We start from the raw sequence: 23,632 nt of genomic DNA, 5'->3' as shown, positions 1-23,632 counted from the left end.
AGGGGCAGTGTCAGGGCAACACTGGCTGCCGGAGTCTGGCCAGCTCCCGCTGCTCTGAGCCAAGGGCTGTGCAGACGTGCTGGCCAGGGTCCACACTGACCAGCAGGGGGGTTTTGAACTAGAGCTGATTTAGGATGAGGCGACATGGCAGTGGCAGGAGAGGATGATGAGCTTGTGTCCTGTTAGTAGAGGAGGCACAAACACACACACACACCAGGACACAATCACACAATATACATACACTCAGCAGAGAAAGGCTGTTCCCAGCTTGATCTTCCTTCTTACCCCTTTGTTCATTCAAACATTAATTTATTCATTTTACTATCTGCACACCTATGGCATAGGCACTATGCTAAGCACATCTGGTTAAGCGCCTGAAAACTAGTCATTAATTAGTCAAATATGCATTAAGCACCTGCTGAGCCAGGCACATTTGGTAAAACACCTACAAACCATTATAGTTAACTAATCAAGCAATTATTTCTTAAGTACAACCTATCTTTGTGGAATTAATGAATACCCGTGTGCCGAACCCAGGGGGGATGGAAGAATGCTCAGATGAAGGCCCTGCTCTTTGCTAGGCCCCTGAGTCCCCTCCCCACCCCAGCGCACCGTGGCCACCCTCGCAGGCCAGCAACTTCACAGAGGGAAGGCTCCACACAGCCTGGAGTGGATGTTCCCAGATCCTGTGAAAGCTCCTAATCTCTCTCATGGGGTGAGCGACCGAGGCAGTGGGTGGGACGCTGAGCAGAGCCCCCAGAGGCTGCTCAACTAGGTGAACCATCTGCCATCAGAAGAATAGATGTTGGGGCACAGGGGACTGAGAGGTCCTGGCTTTGGCTAATTCCGCATTCTTACTTCTAACTTGGATCCACCCCTTCGCACTTCATAAGCATTTACTGAGCATCAATCCTGTGTGAGGCAGCTGGCTAGATCCACTCAGTTGGAAACAGAGAACCAGTCTCAGACCCCTACAGGAGGTCTGAGATCAGACTGGCCCAATTGTATCACCATTCAAAGTGGGACAAAGGCACCGACCAAGGAACACGATGGGCAGCTGGATCCTGGAAGGGCAGCTCTCCTGGGGGTGTAATGCGCTCTGGAGCGTACTTGGATTACAAAGGGAGGTGGAGCCTGGGCTTGAGCCCAGTAGCCTGTGGGTGAATTCCAACCTCCGCATTGGATTAGCAAGCCACTCTATCTCAGTGCCTCAGTTTCCTAATATGGAAAAGGGGCCAAAAGTAACCACACCTCACAGGGCTGCCTCCAGGAGGAAATGAGATTGCATCTGAAGCGAGGGGTGTGGTATTTGGTCCGAGGAAAGAACTCAGTAAACAGAGGGCATTATTGTTATTTTATTGGAACCAGAGATAGCAGACAATGTCAGCCTATGTGTGTAATTACCCCACATCCTAGCAACAACAGTACCCAGAGCTAAAGTTGAATAAGTCCTACGAGGCACCAGCTATGTGACTATGTTATCTCTAGTCCGCAGACCCATCCCCCAGTTGGGTACTGTTTTCCCATTTAAATTAGAGAAGACACAGGCTGAGGGAATAAGTGACTTCTCCAGTGTCACACAGCCAGTAAGTTGCTGGGACAGGATGTGGACTCAAGTGTGAGACCTTTATACCACCCACACTGCCCACTTCCCGGGTCTTGGTCTATCTCAGCACCCAGAAGCCCCTGGGCCTGGCTCCCTCCTTGGCCTCAGAGGCCTGCCCCCGTTTAAGCAGGGAAGCCCCCCTCACCCAAGTTGACAGAGCCGGGGGCAGGAGTGAATCAAGGCCACCATGCAACACGGAGGCACCTACTTGTCTGGTACTGGATGCCCAGCGCTGCCAAGCAGGCCACCAGTCCTGCCGCCAGAAGTGTCACCAGCACCACCAGCCGCTTCTCCACCTGGGTCCGTGCAGCCCAGCACCTCTGGCCACTCCGGGAGCTGTGGAAGTTCACCTGCAGGGAAGGAGGCAGGAGGGGTGGGGAAGACGTGAGCCCCGGGCCCCACTTCCCTTGGAGGAAGGGGCTCCGCAGCAGGCCCAGGCCTTGGGGAGGCATCAGGGCTGCCTCCTGTCTCAGAGGTGGTCTGGTTCCCACAGATTCAGCCCTAATCCAGGAAAGGAACAGCCACCCTGCTCAGCTGCTCAGATCTGCTCCCAAACATCAGAGAGTCAAGCAGCTCGGCCCCGACAGGCTTGTTTTTTTGTGTCACTTGATATGAGTGGAAGGAAAAAACTACAGCTTTTCCCTGTTTCTCCAGTGAGGAGTTCAAAAAAGAACAGGATGTTTGGACTTGCAGGCATCCAGTGAGTACCCAGCTGGGCTCTCTGCAGAGCCCCCACGTCAGCGGGGTCAGGGACAAGGGTGACACAGCCATGGCTCACATTTCCCAGAAGCACAGACATCCTTAGCTCATTAAACCCTCATAATCCCACGCAAAAACACGCAAGCCACCTTGTTTTTTTCTTTTTACAAGTGAGGAAACTGAGGTCCAGAGAGGTGAGACCCTGGCTTCTCACCACCCAGCTGAATGGGGACAGCTGGGATTGGAACCCAAAGCTGTTGATGCCCGAGCCCACCAGTGGATCAGAGGTGGATCCTGGGAGATGTTGGCAGAGATGCAAGGAGAAATAGCTCCATTCAGGTCCTGAAAGGGAGGAAAAATCCCTCCAGCCTAACAGTCTAGCTAAACAGGAAGAGAGGCACAATGAGAGGAAGTGCAGGGTGTGGCAGGGCCCTCCCTGCCCGAGGAGGGACACACCAGTCAGCAGCAGTGGGGGCCGATGGCCCAGGCCTCTCACACCCAAGGCAGCTTGGGGTTCTCCTCTGTTCCAAGAGATGCTTCCTGCAAAACCCACGGCCACAGGACAGGAAGGGTCTCCTGAAGATGGGGTGACATGTGTTCAGTGACACTGTGTCATGTGATAACAGCTGAGCACCAACTCAGGGCCATGCTGGAAATACACAGCCCAGCAGGGAGGCAGATAAAGAAACAGACTGGGGTGGGCAGGGGTTCAATCAGGGAGGGCTTCCTGGAAGGGGTAATGTCTGGCCTGGGTCAGTCAGAATAAGTAGGAGCTGGCCAGATAAAAGGGAATGGGAGAGGAGAGGAGGGCCTAGATCCTCAGGGGCACAGAAAGCCAGGTTAAGAGCCTGGACTTCCTCTTGAGGACTGGAGTGACATGATTAGATTTATCCTTTGGGAAGGGCAGGGTGGAGGGAGCAAGGCTTTCCAGGAAGAGGGGGAGCTGTCAGGGAAGATGAGGAGACTCAGATTCTGACCTGCAACGGTCCCACCAACAGCCTGAGGGGTGCCCCTGGTGCCAGGTCAGAGCCCTGAGGGAGTCCCACCCTGGCACTCGGGGAAATGAAGTGGGTCACTTGAGGGAAGGGTACTGAGAAGCCACGTGGACATGGTTAGGTATTTACTGGGCAGGAAATGACTAGGAATTGCTGCACCAGAGATGGAGGAACACAAGCACTTTCTGTGGAAAAAAAAAATTGGGTTCCAAAACTGAGAAAAGGGGCTGGGCGCGGGGGCTCATGCCTGTAGTCCCAACAGTTTGGGAGGCTGAGGTAGGAGGATCATCTGAGGTCAGGAGTTCAAGACCAGCCTGGCCAACATAGAGAAACCACATCTCTACTAAAAAACAGAAAAATTAGCCGGGAGTGGTGATGGGCGCCTGTAATCCCAGCTACTCGGGAGGCTGAGGCAGGAGAATCGCTTGAACCCAGGAGGCAGAGGTTGCAGTGAGCTGAGATTGCGCCACTGCACTCCAGCCTGGGCGACAGAGCGAGCCTCCATCTCGGAAAAAAACCAAACCAAAACAAAACTAAGCAAAGGATCTTGGGGCTTAGAGACACTTCCGTGGAGGTCCAGGAGGCTCAGACACTGAAGCAGCTGGGTCAGGCAGTGGGAGGGATGCCGCCCGCTCAAATCCCTCAAGAATCTCTTCTGAAAAAGTGAGCAATGAAAGTTTCAGACCATGCTACCTTCATGAATTAAAACTTCAGGCTGTGAGGGCCTGGTGCAGAGAGAGACAGCCTGGTATGATGCTAACATGTACACTGTACTCAAATGTTTATAAAGTGCTTTTTCAGAGTAATCAGTTATCTCACACACTTTACCTTGGTCTCTGGTACTCAGAGGGTTCCCAAGGACTTGAAGCAGGCACTGCCTTGCCTAGGGACACTGATGTATGTGTCCTGCTGCCCCTGAACTTGTTTCATCCTTCCTCCTTTAGGCCTCTCATGCCCCCATTATCATGGCTCAGCTCACAGGGCACAAGGAGGCCGTGAGATAGTGTTTTGTTTTGTTTTTTTGAGACGGAGTCTCCCTCTGTTACCCAGGCTGGAGTGCAATGGCACGATCTCGGCTTACTGCAACCTCTGCCTCCTGGGTTCAAGCGCTTCTCCTGCCTCAGCCTCCTGAGTAGCTGAGATTACAGGCACGTGCTACCACGCCCGGCTAATTTTTGTATTTTTAGTAAAGATAGGGTTTCGCCATGTTGGCCAGGCTGGTCTCAAACTCTTGACCTCAGGTGATCTGCCCACCTCAGCTTCCCAAAGTGCTGGGATTACGGGCGTGAGCCACTGCACCCAGCCTATCTTCACAACATTCCTAAGAGTAGGTATTAGTGTTAGCTCCAGAAGAAACACAGGAAGTCGGGGCATGAAGGCAAAGAGAGAGGAGAGAGAACAGTGAGGCAACCCATGTCTCCAGGACTGGCAGCTGCAGACCTACCACAGGAAGTGGAGCTGACCCTCACTGTTTGATGCAAAGTGCTGAATCTAAACAGATGGTGTTCACTGCAAAATTAAATTAAAATTAAGCCAGAATTGAATAAAAATTCATAGTTCCAGGCAAGAATGGCAAATGGAGTTTGAAAATGGGCTTTTTAACCTTTGTCTTGCTCTTTGCTTGACTTGTACTATCGGCTACGGGCCTCATGGTTTCTGGATAAGCCTTGTCTCTGAAGGCAGAACAAATCCAGATGCCTCTCCCTGGGGCAGGAGAAGTCACCTAAAGGTACTGGGCCAGGATCAGGAGGCCTCTCCAGGGCAGGTTGGCCAATTCCTGGGTGCAATGGAAAGGGCTGGGCCATGAGTCAGGGCACCGATCTGCTTCCAATGGCCGCTGGCCTTGGCTGAGTCTCTTCTCTTTGCATCCTTGTCGCACCTGCCCAGCCTCCTTCATGGGACTGTGGAGGGGATCCATGAGATGAGGTCACAGCATGGGGAGATGCGACTGGTTTCTTAGTTTTCTTTTGGAAATGAGGTCCTGTCAAGCATGGGAGACTGGCCTGAGCAGCTTGGAGGGCAGGAGGATTGGTGGCAGGCAGCCCGGTCCATCTCAGGAGAGGGGACTGTGAAATGGCCATCCGCTAAGAGGCAGCGCTGACGCCTGGAAGATGCAGAAATCACTGCAGATGCTCAGCTCGCTGGTGGGCTTAATTTCCTACTTGTTGTCGTGGGAGGCAGAAAGAGAATGAGAGGGAGGGGGTGCCCTCAAAAGAGAGAGGTGGAGAACGAGACAAAGAAATGAGAGAACCAGAGAAACAGAAAGAGCGAGAGAGCTAGAGTAAGGGAAAAAGAGCAGCGCTGTCCAGCTAGGAGTTCCCACGGTTTCCGCAGCCAAGGGAACAAAGCCCTAATCCGGGACACATATTTGGTTACAGAATTGAGTGCTTGGCTCACCTAGGCTTACAGCAAGAACAAGTTCTGCAGGTGAGGACGGGGCCCGCTGCCTGGGGCCCAGGAGACAAGCCAGGAGCAGAAAGGGTGGGGAGCCAGGCGAAGCCAGGTTTTCAGAGGCAGGTCGGAAGGGATGGCAGAACCCAGCAACCTGGGCTGCAAGAAGCAGCAATGCGAGTGGTTTGGCCAAGGGTCTGGCAGGGATCCCATCCCTCTGCAGCCCAGAAGCCCGGCCACCCGGGAGCGCTGGCAGGGGCACCAGGCTCCCTGGAGTAAGCCTTTGAGAGCAAGTCGACTGTGACAGCCCAGCCTGCGAGGAACCTGCCTCCAGAAGTTCCCCAAAGTCAGTTTGGGGAAGTTTCTTCCAGTAAAGTTTCCATGAGGTGGCCTTCTGGCTGAGGCACTGGGGTCTGTCCAGAGCAAAACTCTCAAGTCCTTGTGTCCTCTTGTCTCCGCCTGAGCCCTGTCTGCCACCCCACGCAGATGCCTGACTTTAAATGACTGGTAACAGCTTAAAATATGATCCGTTGTAGGGGAGGGCACTCCTCACATCTTAGCAAGAATCAAAGGCTAATATTTACAAGTACTTTCCAGCTTTCCTCGCTTCCCAGAAGGAACACCCAGCTCTCCACAGCATGGGAGAAAGATGGTAACCCTGAGAAGTCAAATATCCCACTGTGTGTTGCTGGGCAGTCTCTGGGCCTCAGTCTCCCATCTCTAAAATGAGGAGGCTGGATGAGGTCCCAGGTGTGACTTCTCAGACTCTCGAACCTCAAGGCTATAATAGGCAAACAGAGTTGATAACAACTCCAGGTAAACAGACATGTCTTTTAAAAGTATTGAGTGGGTTTGTCCCTGAAATCACCCTGGAAAGACAGCCTTGGCCAGGCATGATGGCTCATATCTGTAATCCCAGCACTTTGGGAAGCCAAGGTGAGAGGATCGCTTGAGCCCAGGAATTCAAGGCTGCAGTGAGCCATGATCATGCCACTGCACTCCAGCCTGGGCAACAGAGCGAGACCCTGCCTCAAAAAAAAAAAAAAAAAGGCTGGGCACAGTGGCTCATGCCTGTAATCCAGCACTTTGGGAGGCCGAGGCGGGTGGATCACCTGAGGTGGGGAGTTTGAGGCCAGGCTGGCCAACAGGGTAAAACTCCGTCTCTACTAAAAATACAAAAATTAGTCACGTGTGATGGCACATGCCTGTAATCCCAGCTACTGGGGAGGCCGAGGTGGGAGAATTGCTTGAACCCAGGAGGTGGAGGTTGCAGTGAGCCGAGATTGTGCCACTGCACTCCAGCCTGGGCAATAAGCAAGACTCTGTCTCCAAAAAAAAAAAAAAGAGAGAAGAGAAGAGTGCCCTGTGTAAGGTGGGAAAAAAAATGAGAAAACTGTAAGAATTTAATATCTCACCTTTCTTTTTTTCTTAACAACAACAAAAAAAGATTTTTAGAAGTAATTGAATGAATTTCAAAGGTTTTGGTAGACATGGCCATCTGCTCCTCAGTTCAGGCTGCAGGTGTAACTTCAGCTATTTCCCTTCCTGCCACTGAAAATGGTATATGTTCAGGTGTGGGAAGATCAGGCAGCTGGCTTTGGCAGAGCAGAGGCTTCAGAGCAAAAGCTAGCATATTTAGATGTATATTATTATATCATGTCACTCATAGTAAGTTTCTGTAATAATCCTCATAATAACCTAATAACCAAATCCATTTTCTAAGCATTATCCAAAATGCTTTCCCTCATACTGTCCCACTTGAGCCTTTACAGCTCTGAGAGGTGGGCTAACAATATTAACTCCATTTTACAAAGAAAGCTGTGGAAGTGAGTTGCCTTCAGGTCTCACAGCCCAGGAGAGACAGAGCTGGGGCTCCAAGTTAGAGCCAGCTTCCTTTGAATTCTGTGCTTGGTTCAGAGTGACTCACTTTAGCAGACTGCAAGTAATCTGTGCCTAAAATATGGGATAAAGAAAAAGAAAAGGTTAGGCACGGCAGCTGTAATCCCAGCTCTTTGGGAGGCTGAGGCAGGAGGATCACCTGAGGCCAGGAGTTCGAGACCAGCCTGGGCAACATGGCAAAACCCCATCTCTACTAAATATACAAAAAATTAGCCAGGCATGGTGGCACATGCCTGTAGTTCCAGCTATTTGGGAGGCTGAGGTGAGCTGCAGTAAGCCCAGATTGCTCCACTGCACTCTAGCCTGGGCAACAGAATGAGACCTTGTCTCAAAAAAAATAAAAAAAGAAAGACAAAGAAAAACCCTTTCAGGTGAGGTACAGGTAGAATTTTGCTCTGGTTAAATTCAACACTGGCCAGCAGGTCCAATAATAATAAATAAATAAATGTGGCAAGTAATAAAGTAACAAATGTGGCAAGTTTGGCTGAAAAATGGAAGTTTTCATATATTAGTTATTGGTGTTGATCACTTGGTACTTCCTAAAACTAATGGACTTCAAAATCTTGAAAAATCAAATAGCTTATTTTTTAGCTGTCCATCAAGAGAAAGGATTTGGGGTGAAGGGTCTATTTTAAAAAGTCTAAAATTGAGGGTGCAGGCTGGACATGGTGGCTCATGCCTGTAATCCCAGCACTTTGGGAGGCTGAGGCAGGAGGATCACTTGAGGGCAGGAGTTCGAGACCAGCCTGGCCAACATGGCAAAACCTCGTCTTTACTGAAAATACCGATATCAGCCGAGCGTGGTGATGTGTGCCTGTAATCCCAGCTACTCTGGAGGCTGAGGCAGGAGAATCGCCTGAACCTGGGAGGCGGAGGTTGCAGTGAGCTGAGATTGCGCCACTGCACTCCAGCCTCTACAACAGAGAGAGACTCTGTCTCAAAATAAATAAATAAATATAAATAAATAAAGTTGAGGGAGAAGTTGTGTTGCTAGCAACCGGCCCAAAGGAAATAATCTGAAAAGCTAAAAAATGGGTCACCCATAGAGTGACAGCAATTGAGCCTGTGTCCAACTACAGTGGATTGAATAAATATATTTTTATATGTTGGTACCATGAGGTGTTATGATTTTTAATGGCAGCATGTTTCAGAAGTTTCTGACAATGTAGATGATGCTGAATGAAAAATGCGGGATATAACATTGTGTATTTAGAGTGAGCTCAATTATGTTTAAAAATATATACAGACAAGTGTGAAAAACCAGAAACCATTATCTCCAAGTGGCAGGATTACTGCTCCGTTTTTAATTCCTTTTTATATTTGACTATCTTTTTTTCTCCCCCAAGTGAGCATATAAAGCTTTTACATTGGGGGAAAAAAAACCAATGATTGAAAACATTAAATTAATAGAATACTCTGCCTCATAAATGGAGATGAATGGGTTCTTGACTCAGAAAAGCAAGCACTGGCTAATTCATGTTCACTGTGGGGAAGTTGTGGCAGCGCCACACAAGCCAAGCTGGGTACCCACAAAAATGCCCCAAATCCTTGCATAACCTCTTTGCCTTTTCCTGCAAGGAAAGTGGAAAATGTATCCATTTGGGGACAGGACACTAACTCCAACCATAGATGACAGCGATGCGACCCCAGGAATGTCTCTAACCTCTCTTTGTACCTCACCTTTATCATCAATAACGTGGCCACGCCAGCCCTTACTTCATGGGTCAGAAAACAATAATCCTAGCAGGCCCCGTATAATATGCATGACATCCACTTTCTCTAACACCCATTTCACAGTGAGGCCATCACCACTGAAAGAGATTAAGCCACTAGCCCAAGGTCATGAGTGGAGTAAGAATTCAAACCCGGGTCGCTGGCTGGGCTCCTCCTGCTTGGCCGGGGGCCCTCCCCAGAGAAATGTGCTATTTCATCTGAAAAAGGCTATACCCCAAACAGGCTGCTGTGAGGATAACAGCAACACAGCATTATTACTTTGCTGTGAATTCTGAAATGCTTTTGTGTTGATATATTTAGACCCTTCTGTGGAAGATGAGACTGAAAAACATTGCTGATTAGATTCTGTTTTGATTTGAGAAGGGAAAAGCACCTGCCCCAGAAATCTAATTTCCTGCTGGCTTCAGCCTCTTAAGAAGAGTCCACTGGGAAGCGGTTTCAGACAGACCGGGTTTGACGTGTCGCTCTTGGATTTTTAGCTCTGTGACCGAAGGCCAGTGGTTGCCCCTCTCAGAGCCTCAGTTTCCACATCTGTAAGTGGGGACAGTAATCCCTACAGCTCTCAGGGGTGTTCCTGAAGGTTAAGCAAGGGTACCACACATCCCAGTGGGTAGAGCCCTTGGGACCATGAGTTTGGGTACCCTGGGCCTATGTGACTCCTGGAGGAGGAACTCCATCAGTGGTGTCTCCCTGCGCTGGGAGGATTATTCCTGCTTCTAAGAGGCGTGTCTGTAAGCGTCCACTCATCCTAAGCTCGCCTTTGGGAAGAGTTGTGTGCCAGTTCACCAAGTGGCCCCAGGATTCTTCCGAATACTTCCCTTGGTCTACCTGGCAGAAGTCCTCCGGGAACTGGGGTGCCCCAGCTCCTCTTTCTACACTGGCTTCTCAAGAGCCAGACCACTGGGTCTCCTAGGGTGTCCGCATCGTTTCCAGCACCTTCCCACGCACCTGGCTGGCTCCAAACCCCTCCAACGCTGAGGTCTTGGCCACAACTGTCCCAGTGCAGCCCCCCAGGGAGGGGAGGGCAGAAAGCAGCCTTGCTCAATGTCCTGTCACAAGGCAGGGACGGGGGTGGGGCCCTCCCCAGGAGTGGGCAGATGAGATGCCCACAGGCGGAGACCCTGGGGAGGGGAGGGATTGGACTTCCTGAGTAGGCTGGAAAAGGGTCAGGGAGAGGGGGCAGAGGACAGGTTCCTGACCCCAGGAAACTCAGGTATTGGGAGGGCAAGAGGAAGAGGAGGGGGGTACTGCCTCCCGGATAAGGTGACCAACTTTCCCAGTTTGCCCCGGACTGGGGGAGTGGGTTCCAGGGATGCAAGTCTTTCCACGCTACAACAGAAACAGCTGTAGATTCTGCTGGTAATGGGCCTGGGCAAGTCCCGGGACATTCACAAACTGTTGCCTTCTATGGAAAGGGAACTGGACCAGTTCGGGTCTCGGGGGTGCTTCCAACTCTGCCACCTGGGCTGTGGCCCCAGAAGCAGGCGGCCAGGAGGCTCTGGGGATGGCGGGGGCAGGTGAGGGGAGACTGGTGGGCTCCGGAAGGCTTCTCCGCCCGGAGCTCCAGCTGCGGGGAGGCGCGGCCCCTCCCGGATGGCAGGACGTGGGAGGGGAAGAGGCGGGGTAAGTAGGGGCGGGGGGCGCAGCAGCAGCAGCGCGCATGCCCGGGGCCGGGGCGCCCGGACATCGGGAGGGAGCGGAGGGCGCCTACCTGTAGGCCGTTGGGGTACGCGTCGCCCTCTGACAGCGAGTCCACCAGGTCCTCCTCGTCCAGCGTGGCCCGCTTGTAGGTCGACATCTGCAAGGCCAAATGCAGCACGGACTCCCTCAGCGCCTCCATGGCTCTCGCGCCCGAATGGGGAAGCGGCCCCGACCCTGGCGCCGCCACCGCCGCGCCCCGCCCCGGCCTGGACACCCGAGAACGAGACCGGCCCACGGAGCGGCCCGTGCGGGAAGGGGTCCCGCCCGCCTCCCGCCCCCCGCCCCCGCCCTCCTGGCCGCGCCCGCCTCACCCCCAGCGCCGACAGCAGGGCGGACACCGGGGGCGGCGGCCACACGCCCCGCATGCTGCGCCCCAGACGCCTGGCCCCGCTGCCCGCCTGGTCCCCCTGCCCGGGTGGCCGGGATGGGATGGGATGGGATGGGCCGGGCCAGGCGTTGCACCACCTTCGCGGGCGGGGCCTGATTGTTTCGCCGGCGCCCGGTTCCCAACCTCCGGCCTCCCGGGGAGACCCCAAGACCCAAGAGGCCCGGGGGAGATGGGGACCCCTCCCTTCCCCGGAGGTCGGGAGCGGGGGCCCCCAAACTGAAGCCCCTAGCAGGCAGGAAAGGCCCTCACAGTGACCCCTCCTTCGAGAAAATCTTAAGTCCCCCTTCAACAACGGGGTCCCCAGTGGCAGATAACAAAAGTATCAGGAAGGTGCCCTCGATTTGGCCCAGAGCAATCAAGACAGGTTCCCCCCAGCATCAGCCTTTAGGTCTGTCCAGGGGGTTAATGCTAGAAAGACCAGACAAAAAAGGTGGGGTAAAAAGGTAGGTGTCCCCTTTCAGTTCCCCTTTCTAAGAAGCTCAGAGGCCTTTAAGCCAGAGTTCGTGAATGAGTTTCAGAAAATTTCAGAGAACTCCCTGACACGGGATGAAAGGAGCTGTGTGTGTGCACTTGGATGGCTGCGGGGTGGTCCGGTGGTCACCCCCGTGCTCAAAGGTGTCGCCCTCCCTGCAACACAAGAGAACCATTGTTCCAGGGGGAGTCAGAAGCCAGGAAGGGGACCCTTCTTTTCCATCTTCCCCCTCAAGACTCGGGCCTCAGCCAGGTGCCCCCCTCCCCAGCCCCTGAGCCCTCTCCTATAACCCTAGGCAGGGAAAGGGGGCCCTCTCGGATATGAGGTGTTCAGTTAGGGACTCAGCCCCAGCACTGTCCCAACCAAGAACCCCAGAGAGATCTAACCCAGCAGATTTCCAAAGGACTGTCCGCTTCTAGCAAGGTGGGAATCCCTGCATTTTGCGTACTTTTCAGCTTTGCAAAGTGCATTTCTGCTCATTCCAGATTTGATTCTCACAGTCACACATATGTGTGAATAAACAGGTTTAGAGGGGTGAGGGGCCTGATGTCACAGGGACAGTGAGGGCAGTGGCTCCTGATGGTCTCCTGGCTTCCACTCCCGCCCTCTGACAGCCCCCTCAGCAGCCAGGATGAGCCTTTAAAATGAAATCTGGCTGAGGCCAGGCGCCATGGCTCGCTCACGCCTGTAATCCCAACGCTTTGGGAGGCCAAGTTGGGTGGATCACTTGAGGTCAGGAGTTCAAGACCAGCCTGGCCAACATGATGAAACCCCATCTCTCCTAAAAACACAAAAAATCAGCTGGGCCTGGTGGCATGCGTCTGTAATCCCAGCTACTCAGGAGGCTGAGGCAGGAGAATCGCTTGAACCCAGGAGGTGGAGGTTGCAGTGAGCTGAGATTGTGCCACTGTACTCTAGCCTGGGTGACAGAGTGAGACTCCATCTCAAACAAACCACAGAAATCTGGCTGGGTGCAGTGGTTCACACCTGTAATCCCAGCACTTTGGGAGGCTGAGGCAGGAGGATCACTTGAGTCTAATTCTAGGCCAGCCTGGGCAACACGGACCCCATCTGTACAAAAAGAAGAAAAAAAAAAAAAAAAAATATATATATATATATATATATATATATTTTTTTTTTTTTTTAATTAGGACGTGGTGGTATGCGCCTGTAGTCCCAGCTACTTGGGAGGCTGAGGTGGGAGAATCGCTTGAAGCCAGGAGGTGGCGGCTACAGTGAGCTGTGACTGCACCACTGCACTCCAGCCTGGACAACACAACAAGATCTTGTCTGAGTAAATAAATAAAATAAAAATAAAATTCTGATCTTACCACTCCCCTGCTTAAAAACCCTCCACTGTTCCTGGAATGAAATCCAAACCCTTCACCAGGCCCTATTGCCCCTGCCCACGCTGGGCCCTCATCTTGTGCTGCCAGCGCCCCACCCCCACCCCCCAACTTCCTCACGCAACTCCTCAGTTTCTACAAGTTTCCCCTTCCCCCAAGACCTTTGTTGCTGCTGTTGTCACTATCTGGAACGTTTTTTCCCCCTCTCTACTCCTCCCATGGTCAGCTCCAACTTCAGATCTCAGCCTACCAGCAACTCAAATGTCCCAGGAACCCTAAGCAGTCCCCCAAATTCTCTGTTACAGCATCCTGTTTTCCTTTACAGTACTTGTTGCAGACTGTTTTGTTTCCATGTCTTTATCATCACTCTCTCTGTCCCTTCCCAGAATCCACAGCTTTACCGGGGCTGGGACCTTGTCTGGCCTGTCCAATAGACTCTCCGTCACCCAGCACAGCGTAGGTGCTCAATAAACGGTTGTTAAAATCAAAGGGGGGACAAGTAGAGGGGAAGTGCCTTCAAGTTCTCAAGAATTCTCCTGCATCTAACTTCATAATGCCTACAGAAACAGGGAACACATCTAAAGGTCACAGGCCCTGAGGAGGCAGGGTGCATGGGAAGGGTCTGAATTCTGGAGACTTCTACCTCACTCCCATTGGGTGGAGGAATTTCCATTACCCATCCCAGAGAGAGAGGGGACTCTGAGGCTGCTTCATTTACTGCTGGGTTGCAGCTGGGCTTTTTCTAGAATAGGACACTTGGTTACACTACGTTACCAGGTGTCGACTGCCAGAGGAAAAGACTTTTGAAAAAGAAGTTCAGTTCACAGAACATCTCCCCTGGGCACCTGGGTGGTATAAGGGATTCACCCGGGTGGCGTAAGGGATTTGTCAGTTCTTTTATACCCACCATCTCTTTTAAGCTTCTCACCCTTCCCTCAGAAGCAGGTATCACTGGTTCCTTTTACAGAGAATGAAACTGAGGCTCAGGGAAGTAACTCGCCCAGGTGCGGTTAAGCGATGGCTCCTCCTCCTTCTGTTCATTTCAGAGATTGCCCCCTTCTGGCAAGCTCTCCTGACCACCCTCCAGGGACCCCAGACAGCATTTGGTCCCTGGCTCTGTGTCCCCACACAGCCACCCTACCCCATGCTGCCTTTTACTGAGGCACACAGCATTTTAGACAGGAGAACCCTGATGGCAGAGGCTGGGTCTCGTGGGACCCTGTCTCCTTAAGGGCTTAGTCTGAGGCTGGAGCCTCTACAGATGTTTGAGCAAAGGCGGGAGGCAAGGGAGGGAGGCCGGAAGCCACCCCAGGGACTCTGATGTCCACCCTGCGGCAGCCTGTCTGTGGACAGATGATGCAGGAAGCTCACGGAACTCCTAAGCAGAAATCAGCAGAGATGTAGCCTGGTTATTTTTCAGCACACAAAAGCCGAGGGCCCCTTCCTGAGATGCCTGCCTCAGCCCGGTAGTGAAACCGAACCCACCTCAGACGGGAAAGGCTTGGCGGGCTCTGCTTGGTGGGAAGTCCACAGTGGGTGAGTGACATTTCAACAGCTGCCTGGGGCCCTTCGCCCAGGGCCTTCCATTCACTACCTCAATGGCTCCCCACATGCACCTAGAGCCTCAGCCTCACAGGTATCGCTTCCAGCTTACAGAGAGGGGGAGGGGCCTGGATAGACCAAAAACCAACCATGCCACTTGACAATTCTCTCCTAACCCCACAATGCCTCGTCCCTGAGATAAGAATCATCGCCTCCGCTTTACAGATGAGATGACCAAGGGTCAGGGAGGAGAAAGGACCTCCCCCCAGCCCTGAGTCACCTGCCTGGAGACTGAGGGAGCCAGGATGCGAATCTTCCCCCTGCCAAACCTACTGACTCCATTACGCTGCCTCCAGAGAACTCGAGCCCTGCGGTGAGAAAGTGGCAGAGCTGGGCCTCGAACCTGGGTTCTGGACTGTTTGTCCTGTGCTCCTTGTGGAAGGTGGACCTGCTTCTTCAGGTGGGAACCTCACAGAGTCTGGGTGCCCTGGGCAGACTGAGGCTCTGGGCTGGCAGGGCAGCCAGCACTTATTCTCCCTAATTGTCTCATTTGCGGTTTGGGTGCCACACCTGGCCCCGAGCACGTTGGGGAAGGTAAAGAACCTCCGCTTTGGTCTTCTCAGTTCCCTTCCTGGCAGTGTGCGGCCATGGAGGAGAAATCTGGGTTGAATCTGCGTCTGGTGTTTATGAGAAGGGCCTGGCAGAAACCAAAAGTGGAGGGGTAGAACCACGGCTCCCTGTGGACTGCCCCGTCCTCAGTCCCCGGTGCCCCAGCTGCACAGAGGAAGTGATGACAGCCAGATGAAGGTGCGACGGTGCCCAGCTCTGGAAACTCCACCCTTGGAAATCAAAGGCCTGGGGTGAGCAGAAACGAGAAATCTAAACACGCACAGGTTTCTGGCGACAAAAGCCTCCTGGCCTGGTGGCACCTGGGCATGACCCCCTTTGCCCAGACGACATTAGTCACTCATATGGCTCTTGCGTTTGGTTGGCCAAAGGCGGGGGATCGTTAAGGCATCTTGGGGTGTGAGGTGGAAAAGGGAAGCCCCATGTGAAATTCTGAGGCCTGGGACTGAGCCACACCCTCCACAGCTGCTTTCACATTGTCTCTAAGCCTCAGCTCCTTAGAGACGCTGCCCTTTGTGGCCGAAGTCCCCATCAGTTACTACTTTTGGTGCTGGTAATTGGCTGGGATCTGTTAAATCTTTACATGTCATCTAAAACACACTCATATTATCTGGTAGCTAAACACTTATATTTAACAGATGCTATAATGTAGCAGGTAAAAGCTCTGGATCTAAACCTCATTTCAGATCCCCAGTCTGAACTTCCCAACTGTGTGACCCTGAGCAAGTGACTCAGCCTCTCTGTGCCTCAGTACTCATCTGTCAAATGAGGATGATGATGATAATAACAGTACCTCCCTCATAGGACTGTGGTGACACTTAAACGAGTTAATATAGATAAAGTGCTTGGCTGGGCATGGTGACTCATGCCTGCAATCCCAGCACTTTGGGAGACCCAGGTGGGAGGATTGCTTGAGGCCAGGAGTTCAAGACCAGTCTGGGAAACACAGCAAAACCCTGTCTCAAAAAAACAAAAACCCAAGTAAGACAACAACTTTGGGCAAGGGGTAAGATATAAAAATATGGCTATCATTTCTAAAGATATGCCACTTGACATTTATTATTATTACATTATCCATTATATTTCCCAGTATTTTTCACCAGAGAAATTTCCATGTGATTAACTTATTTTTAAATTTACTATGAAGTTCCTGAAAGTGTAAACTGCTTCTTTACTTTTTAATAACAGGAATCAGCTTGTATCTCTTTTTTCTTTGGCTGCCAGGAGACTCATAGCCAAATCAGAAACTCGCCTATGGGCACTTTCTTGGCCTTTAGGTTCAGCTTTTTCCTTGTCCACATTTTCCACTCTGTTTTCCATGATTCTGATTTTCCATTTGGTATTGCATGTCGTTTTACTGAATGTATTTTATTTATAACCTATCATGAATCCTTTGTGGAACAGAGTTAGAAACAACATTTATCAGGCAGTTAAGACAGACCTGAGCCCAATCAGGTTTCCTGGCTCATGTGACCTTGGATATGTTGTTTTCACCCTCAGGTCTCAGTTTCCTCATCCGTAAAAGGGCCATTGTAAATACCGAGTAAGCTAGAACGTGAACTGCCTGGCATCCAGCAGCCCAGCCCTGGGTGAACTGCACCAGAGGGACGTCCTGCGCAGGCCACCTCTTTCTGCTTGCTTCTCCTTGTCTTCCTCACCACCCCTCCCATTTGCTTCTGCCCTCATCCAGATTTTCCAGTCTTGGCCTTTGTTCAGCCAACATTTGTTGTTACTCTAGCCCTGCTGTAAACTCAGTGAAAATAACAGATTGCGCAGGTGATGGAGGTTAATATCAACAGCAAGAAGTCAAATATGAGTTATTAATAGAAATCATGTACTCTTTGGCCGGGCACTCATGCTTGTAATCCCAGCACTTTGGGAGGTGAGGCGGGCAGACTGCTTGAGCCCAGGAGTTTGCGACCAGCCTGGGTAACATAGTGAGACTTTGTCTCTACAAAAAAATTAAAAAAAAAATTAGCTAGGTGTGGTGGCATCCACCTGTGGCCCCACTACTTGGGAGGCTGAGGTGGAAGGATTGCTTGAGCCTAGAAGGTTGAGGCTACAGTGAGCTGAGATCACGCCACTGCATTCTAGCTTGGGTGACAAAGACCCTGTCTCAACTACAAAAAAAAGAGAGAAATCAAATAAAATAGAATAAAATAAAGTAAAATAAAACAAAACAGTCATTGACCTTGACATTGCCCAGTTCTCAAGGCTCTTTTATACTCTTATTTGTGTCTCACAATCACCTTGTGGGATAAGTCCTAGGATCCCCGTTTTACAGATGCAGAGACTGAGGCTCAGAGAAAGGAAGCAGCTTGCCAGAGCTGGAGCCCAAACCCAGATCTTCCTGGTCATCTCGGGGCCTCACCCCCTTTTTTTGTGCCTCCTACCCGGAGCCTGGCTCTCTAGGCTAACTTCCTTCAGAGGCTATGGGCCACCCATCTGGGATGTGGGAAATAGGGACAGATATAACTGCTGGGGTCTGGAGAGGGAGACTCCCCTTTGCACCACCAAGGGCTCAGATGGAACTGAGGGCCTGTGCACGGGAAGGCAGCCAAGTGGGCAGGGGCTGGGGAGGCCTCAAGGTGAGACTCAGGGAGACACTCGAAGCCCAAGGGCACAGGGCAGAGGTAGGAGGTCAAGGTTGCTAACTGCCCCTTGGAGAAGGCAGCAGCCCTGCCAGCCTGTGAGCCAACCACTCTGGCGTGGCCCCGAGTCCCAGGGCTGGGCTCCCGTGAATGTGCCAGCAGCAAGAGACTTGCCTCCACACACAGCGCTGGGAAGCACTCGCTCACATGGCCCAGTGTTGACTCAACTGCCAGAGGCCCTGGGAGTCTTACCTAGTGTTGCTGGCCCATTCTTCAGTGCCTGCTGTGGAGGCCACCCCATGCCCAAGCCCCAAACCTGGTCAGCAGCCTCTCACTCCTACTGATATAGGCCACTGATCTGCCCACCCTGTCCACCTGCCTGGCAGCCTCCATCAATCATCTCTGGTCCTCTATCCAGGCCCACTGGGCTCTGTCCCCTCGGCATGCCTTCCCTGGTGACCCCCTGACCCCCTTGATCTCCTACTGTAGCTCCCTTTAGTCCTTCAGCTCCTGGCTAGCTCCTGGCAGAACTTTCTTTTTTTTTTTTTTTTTTGAGACAGAGTCTCACTCTGTCACCCTGGCTGGAGTGCAGTCGCTTAATCTCGGCTCACTGTAACCTCTGCCTCCCGGGTTCAAGCGATGCAATTCTCCTGCCTCAGCCTCCTGAGTAGCTGGGACTACAGGTGCCCGCCACCATGCCCGGCTAATTTTTGTATTTTTAGTAGAGACAGGATTTCACCACATTGGCCAGGCTGGTCTCGAACTCCTGCCTTCAGATGATCCACCCACCTCGGCCTCCCAAAGTGCTGGGATTACAGACGTGAGCCATGGCTCTTACTGTTGTTTTATTTTTAAGAGACTAGGTCTCACTCTGTCACCCAGGCAGTGGTATGATCATGGCTCACTGCAGCCTCCAAACTCATGGGATCAAGTGATGCTCTTGCCTCAGCTTCCTGAGTAGCTGGGACCACAGGTGGGTAGCACCATGCCTAGCTGATTTTAAACATTTTTTTTGTAGAGACAAGGTCTCATTGTATTGCCCGGGCTGGTCTCTCTAACTCCTGGGCTCAAGCGATCCTCCAGCTTCAGCCTCCTTAAGTGATGGGATTACAGTCATGAGTCACCACGCTTGGCCTGGGCAGGACTTTCTAAAGTGGGACTGCCTCACACACCGACTCCCTGGAGCTGGCAGGATGAAGCCCACGAACCCTGGCCTGGCTTGCTAAACCCTCCCTCCTGGCTCCCTCAGGAGTTCAAGTCTGCCTTCTTTCTCCGGCTGGCTCCTCAGCTTAACGCGCTTTCCTCCAGGCAGCTCTCTCGGGCTTTGCAGTTACCCTTCCTCGCTGCTCGCCAGCAGCATGCTTCTGGCATCTCATCCCAACACAGTGACCAGCAGCCAAGTGCGGCTGTGTGGCCCTGACCAAGTCATTTCACTTCGTTTTTATGCTTTGGCTTTCACATCTTTCCACGGATGTGAATGGAGATGATCATGGTGCCGACCCCGAAGGATCCTTACACGTCTTAAAAAAGTGAGCCACGGAAAGGCCTCAGCCCAGTGCCTAGCAGAGAAGCAGCACATAGGAGGGAAGGAACGACTAGAGAAGACCCGTGGTGTGCCAGGCACTAGACCTGGGGCTCGGTGGCACATGTCAGCTCCTTGCAAGTGTGAAGCAACTGGAGTGCAGCGAGCATCAGTAACTCGCCCTAAGTCACACATCTGGTAAACAGTAAAGCCTGGATTTGAACCCAGGTTTTCCCATGACATTGGATAAGATGGCAGTCACCACCTCCTTCTAACCCACCCTGCCTCACCTGCTCCATCCTTATGACTTCAGGTGTCACCTCCCAGCTGGGTTGAAGGGGCTGAGTTGTCCACTCTCATCTTCTCCAAGCACAGACTGCAAAGCAGCCCAGAAAGCAGCTGGCCCTGACTCCAGGGCCACCCACAGATGCCCCTGCACCTCCTCATGCTCCTGTGCTCCTGTGTGATGTCCTGGGCTGTGCAGGATGACAAGGCTGGGGAAGTCCCAATCTGAAGAGACCAAGTACTCCCTGACAATTTGCTGATCTAATCACGTACAACTTAAGACAAAGTTAACCTGTCTCATTGAATGATATGGTATAATGGTGATGACTGAGCTGCCCAGTAATTGTGCTCAACCAGGAAGCAGCTCATGGAGTCAGTCGTAATTAGTATTTGTGTTACACAGGTGGGTGGGTGGGTGAGGGCTGGGCAGAGGGAGGAGGAAGTGGGTGGGGCAGGAAGCTCTGGGGACTCCTTGGATTCATGAACCCCATGCCAGACAACTCATGTGGTTGATCCTGTTTAACCTTCATGATGACCTCATGATGTACTGTTATCTCTCTTCTAAGGTGAGAAAATAGGCTCAGAGAAGTCCATTCACTTGACCAAGGTCAGATAGCTAGAAAATGACAGAGCCAGGGTTCCCTCTTCAGCCCAGGTGATGTCTTGGACAGCAGAAGGAACAGGAATAGGGCTGGGAGGCTGGAGATCCACGTTTGGGTCCCAGTTCTAACACTGCCATACCCTGGGCCTCAGCAAGTAGCATCCCTCTTCAGGATACAAAGAGATAGTATGTCTGTCAGGTTGCAGGCGGCTGAGGGTATGGACTTGGGAGCTAGGCTCCTTGGATTCTAATCCTTGGGCAAGCTACTTCACCATCTGAGCCTCAGTGTCCTCACCTGTAAAATGGAGATGACAACAGTATCTCTCTCATAGGCTTGTGAAGATAAAATGAGTAACAAGACTTAGAACAATGCCTGAATATTATTGTCATTTATGGGGAAAAATGAGCTTTGCTGTCGATTTTTCATCTGTAAAATGGGGAAGTAGTTGCTGGATCTGAACAGTGGTTCGCAAACAGATTTTTTTTCATCCCATAGAGTCCTTTATTTAAAAAACTAAACACGGCAACATAAAATACAAAAGAGATGTAAGTGGAGCTGCCACTTAGGCACTCAATGAGTTCATATCCTGACCCTGAACCCAGCTCCCTCAGGGGTTCTAAGAAATGGAGTTTGAAAAATCACTCAACTGTCTCTGAGAACTGGTGGCTCTAAGCTCTGAGATCATGGGTCAGGTGGAAGCAGGGAACCATGGCATGGGCCAGGATGGTGCTCACCCACTGGAGGAAGCACATGGGGGCTGTGGGACATGCAGGGTTCCCTGCTGCTGGCCTGCTGGCTGCCACCATTCCAGCTGGACAACTGGCAGCTGAGAAGCAGGGAGAAGAACACCAGGCTTGGAGTCAGGTGGGTGGCTCTGAGCAGGTCATGTCCCTCTCTGGGGCTCATTTTCCTCACCTCTAAGATAGGGATGGTAACACCGCACTCATCAGGTGTCCTAAGGACAAAATTGCGTCACACACGTGACAAGGCTTTGCAACGGAAAGACTGCCCCGAATGACTTTTTTTTTTTTTTTTTTTTTTGAGACAGAGTCTTGCTCTATTGCCCTGGCTGGAGTGCAGTAGTGCAAACTCAGCTCACTCCAACCTCCGCCTCCTGGGCTCAAGCAATTCTCCTACCTCAGCCTCCTGAGTAGCTGGGACCACAGGTGTGTGCCACCACACCTGGCTAATTTTTTATATTTTTAGTAGAGACGAGGTTTTGCCACGTTGGCCAGGCTGGTCTCAAACTCCTGACCTCAAGTGATCTGCTCGCCTTGGCCTCCCAAAGTGCTTGGATTACAGGCCTGAGCCACCATGCCCAGCCCTGAATTACTATTTTTGCTCCTTTCTGGTAGATTTTTTTTTCTTCTTAAGAGCATAGACTCTGAAGCCAGACTACACAGGTTCAAGTCTCCACTCCAGCACTACCAGCTGATTGCTCAACATCCAGCAACTGAGCCTGTTTCCTAGGAGTAAAATGAAAATATAAAGTGCTTTGCATAGTGTGTGGTACACAGCAAGTGCTCCATAAGTGTTTGCTGCTCTTGGGTTTGGTGGACGATAATGGCAAACTTGCTCCCTGGCACTCATGTCCAGTGTAGACAAAGCTGAAGAGGGTGTGTCTCCTCCTGACCCTCTCAAAGTACACAGGTGAAAAGCAGGAGTGAGAATGTTTGGGTTCTGAGCTCACATATGGACCAAGTTTCCCTAGGCTGGCTTGGGGCTGTGTCTGACTTCTGTTCTTAAAAAGCCAATTCATGCTGAGTGCAGTGGCTCACACCTATAATCCCAGCACTTTGGGAGGCTGAAGCGGGAGGATTGCTTTGAGCTCAGGAGACAGCAGCCTGGGCAACAGGCAAAAACCCATCTCTACAAAAAAGAATACAAAAAATTAGCCAGGCATGGTGGCGTGGTGGCTCGCATCTGTGGTTCCAGCTACTCAGGAGGCTGAGGCAGGGGAATTACTTGAACCCAGGAGGTGGAGGTTGCAGTGAGCCAAGATCGCACCACTGCACTCCAGCCTGGGGGACAGAGTGAGACCCTGTCTCAAAAAAAAAAAAAAAAGGTCAATTCAACAGCCATCTCCTGCAAGTTCTGTGATGCCAGGTCCTCACCACAACCATGTGTGGTAGGTAGCACTGTTCCCATTTGACGGATGAGGAGACTGAGGCTCAGAGAGGCGACATGGCCACAAGGCCAGACCGCCCCTTCCAGGCCAGGCTCAGTAGGCTCCCCTGATGTGGAGCTGCAGGAAAGCACGTGAGGCCCAAGTGCCAGCCCAAAACTGCATGGCATTCTAGCAGGCAGTGCATTCTCAGAGTGGGGAGACCCCATTCTCAGAGCGGGCATTAGGTCTTAGGAACCAACCTTGGCCCCAAAGGAACCAGCAGCTTAACAGGCTAAGTTCCCCACGTCCAGCCCCATGCCACCTCTTCCAGGAGGCCCTCTTTGACCAGTCCTGCCACCTCCCCTTCTTCTGGCCCAGGCCCCACACCCTGGCTCTGTGACCCAGGCAGTCTACCTGTCTAAGCCTCAACTTTCTCATTGGTGAAATGGTGATGATAACAGCACATATCTCAGAACTGGGTATGAGGATGAAATTAGGAAAATCTAGTAATAATGGCAAATACTTATTTGGCACTTACTGCGTATCAGGCCCTGACTCAGTGACTTACAAGTAAGATAAGAGCCAGAGAGGATCTGGATGTGTCTGCTGGCCCCTTCCTGCCATGCCCCTTCTCAGGCTCCAGAAATGACCACAGACCCTTTTCCCAACCCCCTGCCCTGAGGAATGCACAGAACGCCAGAGTGGGAGCCAGAAGTCCTGGCATGAGTTCAAGCCTAGTGCTCCCTGGGCCTCAGTTTCCTCCCCTGGCCCACCCTGCCCCCTTTGGAGGTGGAAGGTGATGACGGAAATGTAGCAATGTTTCGCCTGGTGATGTTTATATTCCCCTCCCGTACCTTCCCCAAATGACAGGCTTGTCCAGATGAATCACCAGGGGGCAGGAATGCCCCAGCTGTTGGCTCCTGGAGAGCAGCAGCCTGCCGTGGCCCTGGGCCTGGGCTGGCTGATTTCTCTATTCTCATCTCCCGCTCTCCCCTGCCACCCCCCGGGCCTGGGCTCTACCCAGCCAGGCTCCAGCTATTTCTGCCCCCACTTGCCCAGTGCTTTCTATGCCTCTTATGGCTCCTCATCCACCAGGCTTCCATCTACCCAGCCCCACCACTGGCT

The 23,632-nt window shown here is 52.1% G+C and overlaps 1 protein-coding gene and 1 long non-coding RNA gene across 8 annotated transcripts in view; one reads left to right on the top strand and one right to left on the bottom strand.

Moving 5' to 3' along the window:
* The window catches only part of ECE1 (endothelin converting enzyme 1), a 130,027-nt gene that overhangs the window by 61,866 nt on the left and 44,529 nt on the right, over positions 1-23,632 (bottom strand). For 3 of the 7 annotated variants that reach the window (XM_055262691.2, XM_063631655.1, XM_055262692.2), the window contains exons 2-3: positions 11,036-11,122; positions 1,815-1,956 (exon numbers count right to left, since the gene is read on the bottom strand). In XM_055262691.2, the coding sequence (XP_055118666.1) occupies positions 1,815-1,956; positions 11,036-11,122 (229 nt within the window). Of the gene's footprint in view, positions 1-1,814; positions 1,957-11,035; positions 11,123-11,336; positions 11,825-23,632 lie in introns of those variants that run through there. The other 4 variants (XM_055262689.2, XM_063631654.1, XM_063631653.1 and 1 more) reach the window with 3 other exon arrangements.
* LOC134735630 (uncharacterized) lies at positions 14,275-21,332 on the top strand. Its single transcript, XR_010118939.1, has 3 exons — positions 14,275-14,767; positions 14,999-15,233; positions 16,901-21,332. It is a non-coding gene; the product is annotated as an uncharacterized lncRNA (long non-coding RNA).

This window comes from Symphalangus syndactylus, chromosome 22 (assembly GCF_028878055.3).
Source record: "Symphalangus syndactylus isolate Jambi chromosome 22, NHGRI_mSymSyn1-v2.1_pri, whole genome shotgun sequence".
NCBI lineage: Eukaryota > Metazoa > Chordata > Mammalia > Primates > Hylobatidae > Symphalangus > Symphalangus syndactylus.
The sequence above is the reverse complement of the archived record's forward strand: the minus strand, read 5'-3'. Positions and strand labels throughout refer to the sequence as shown.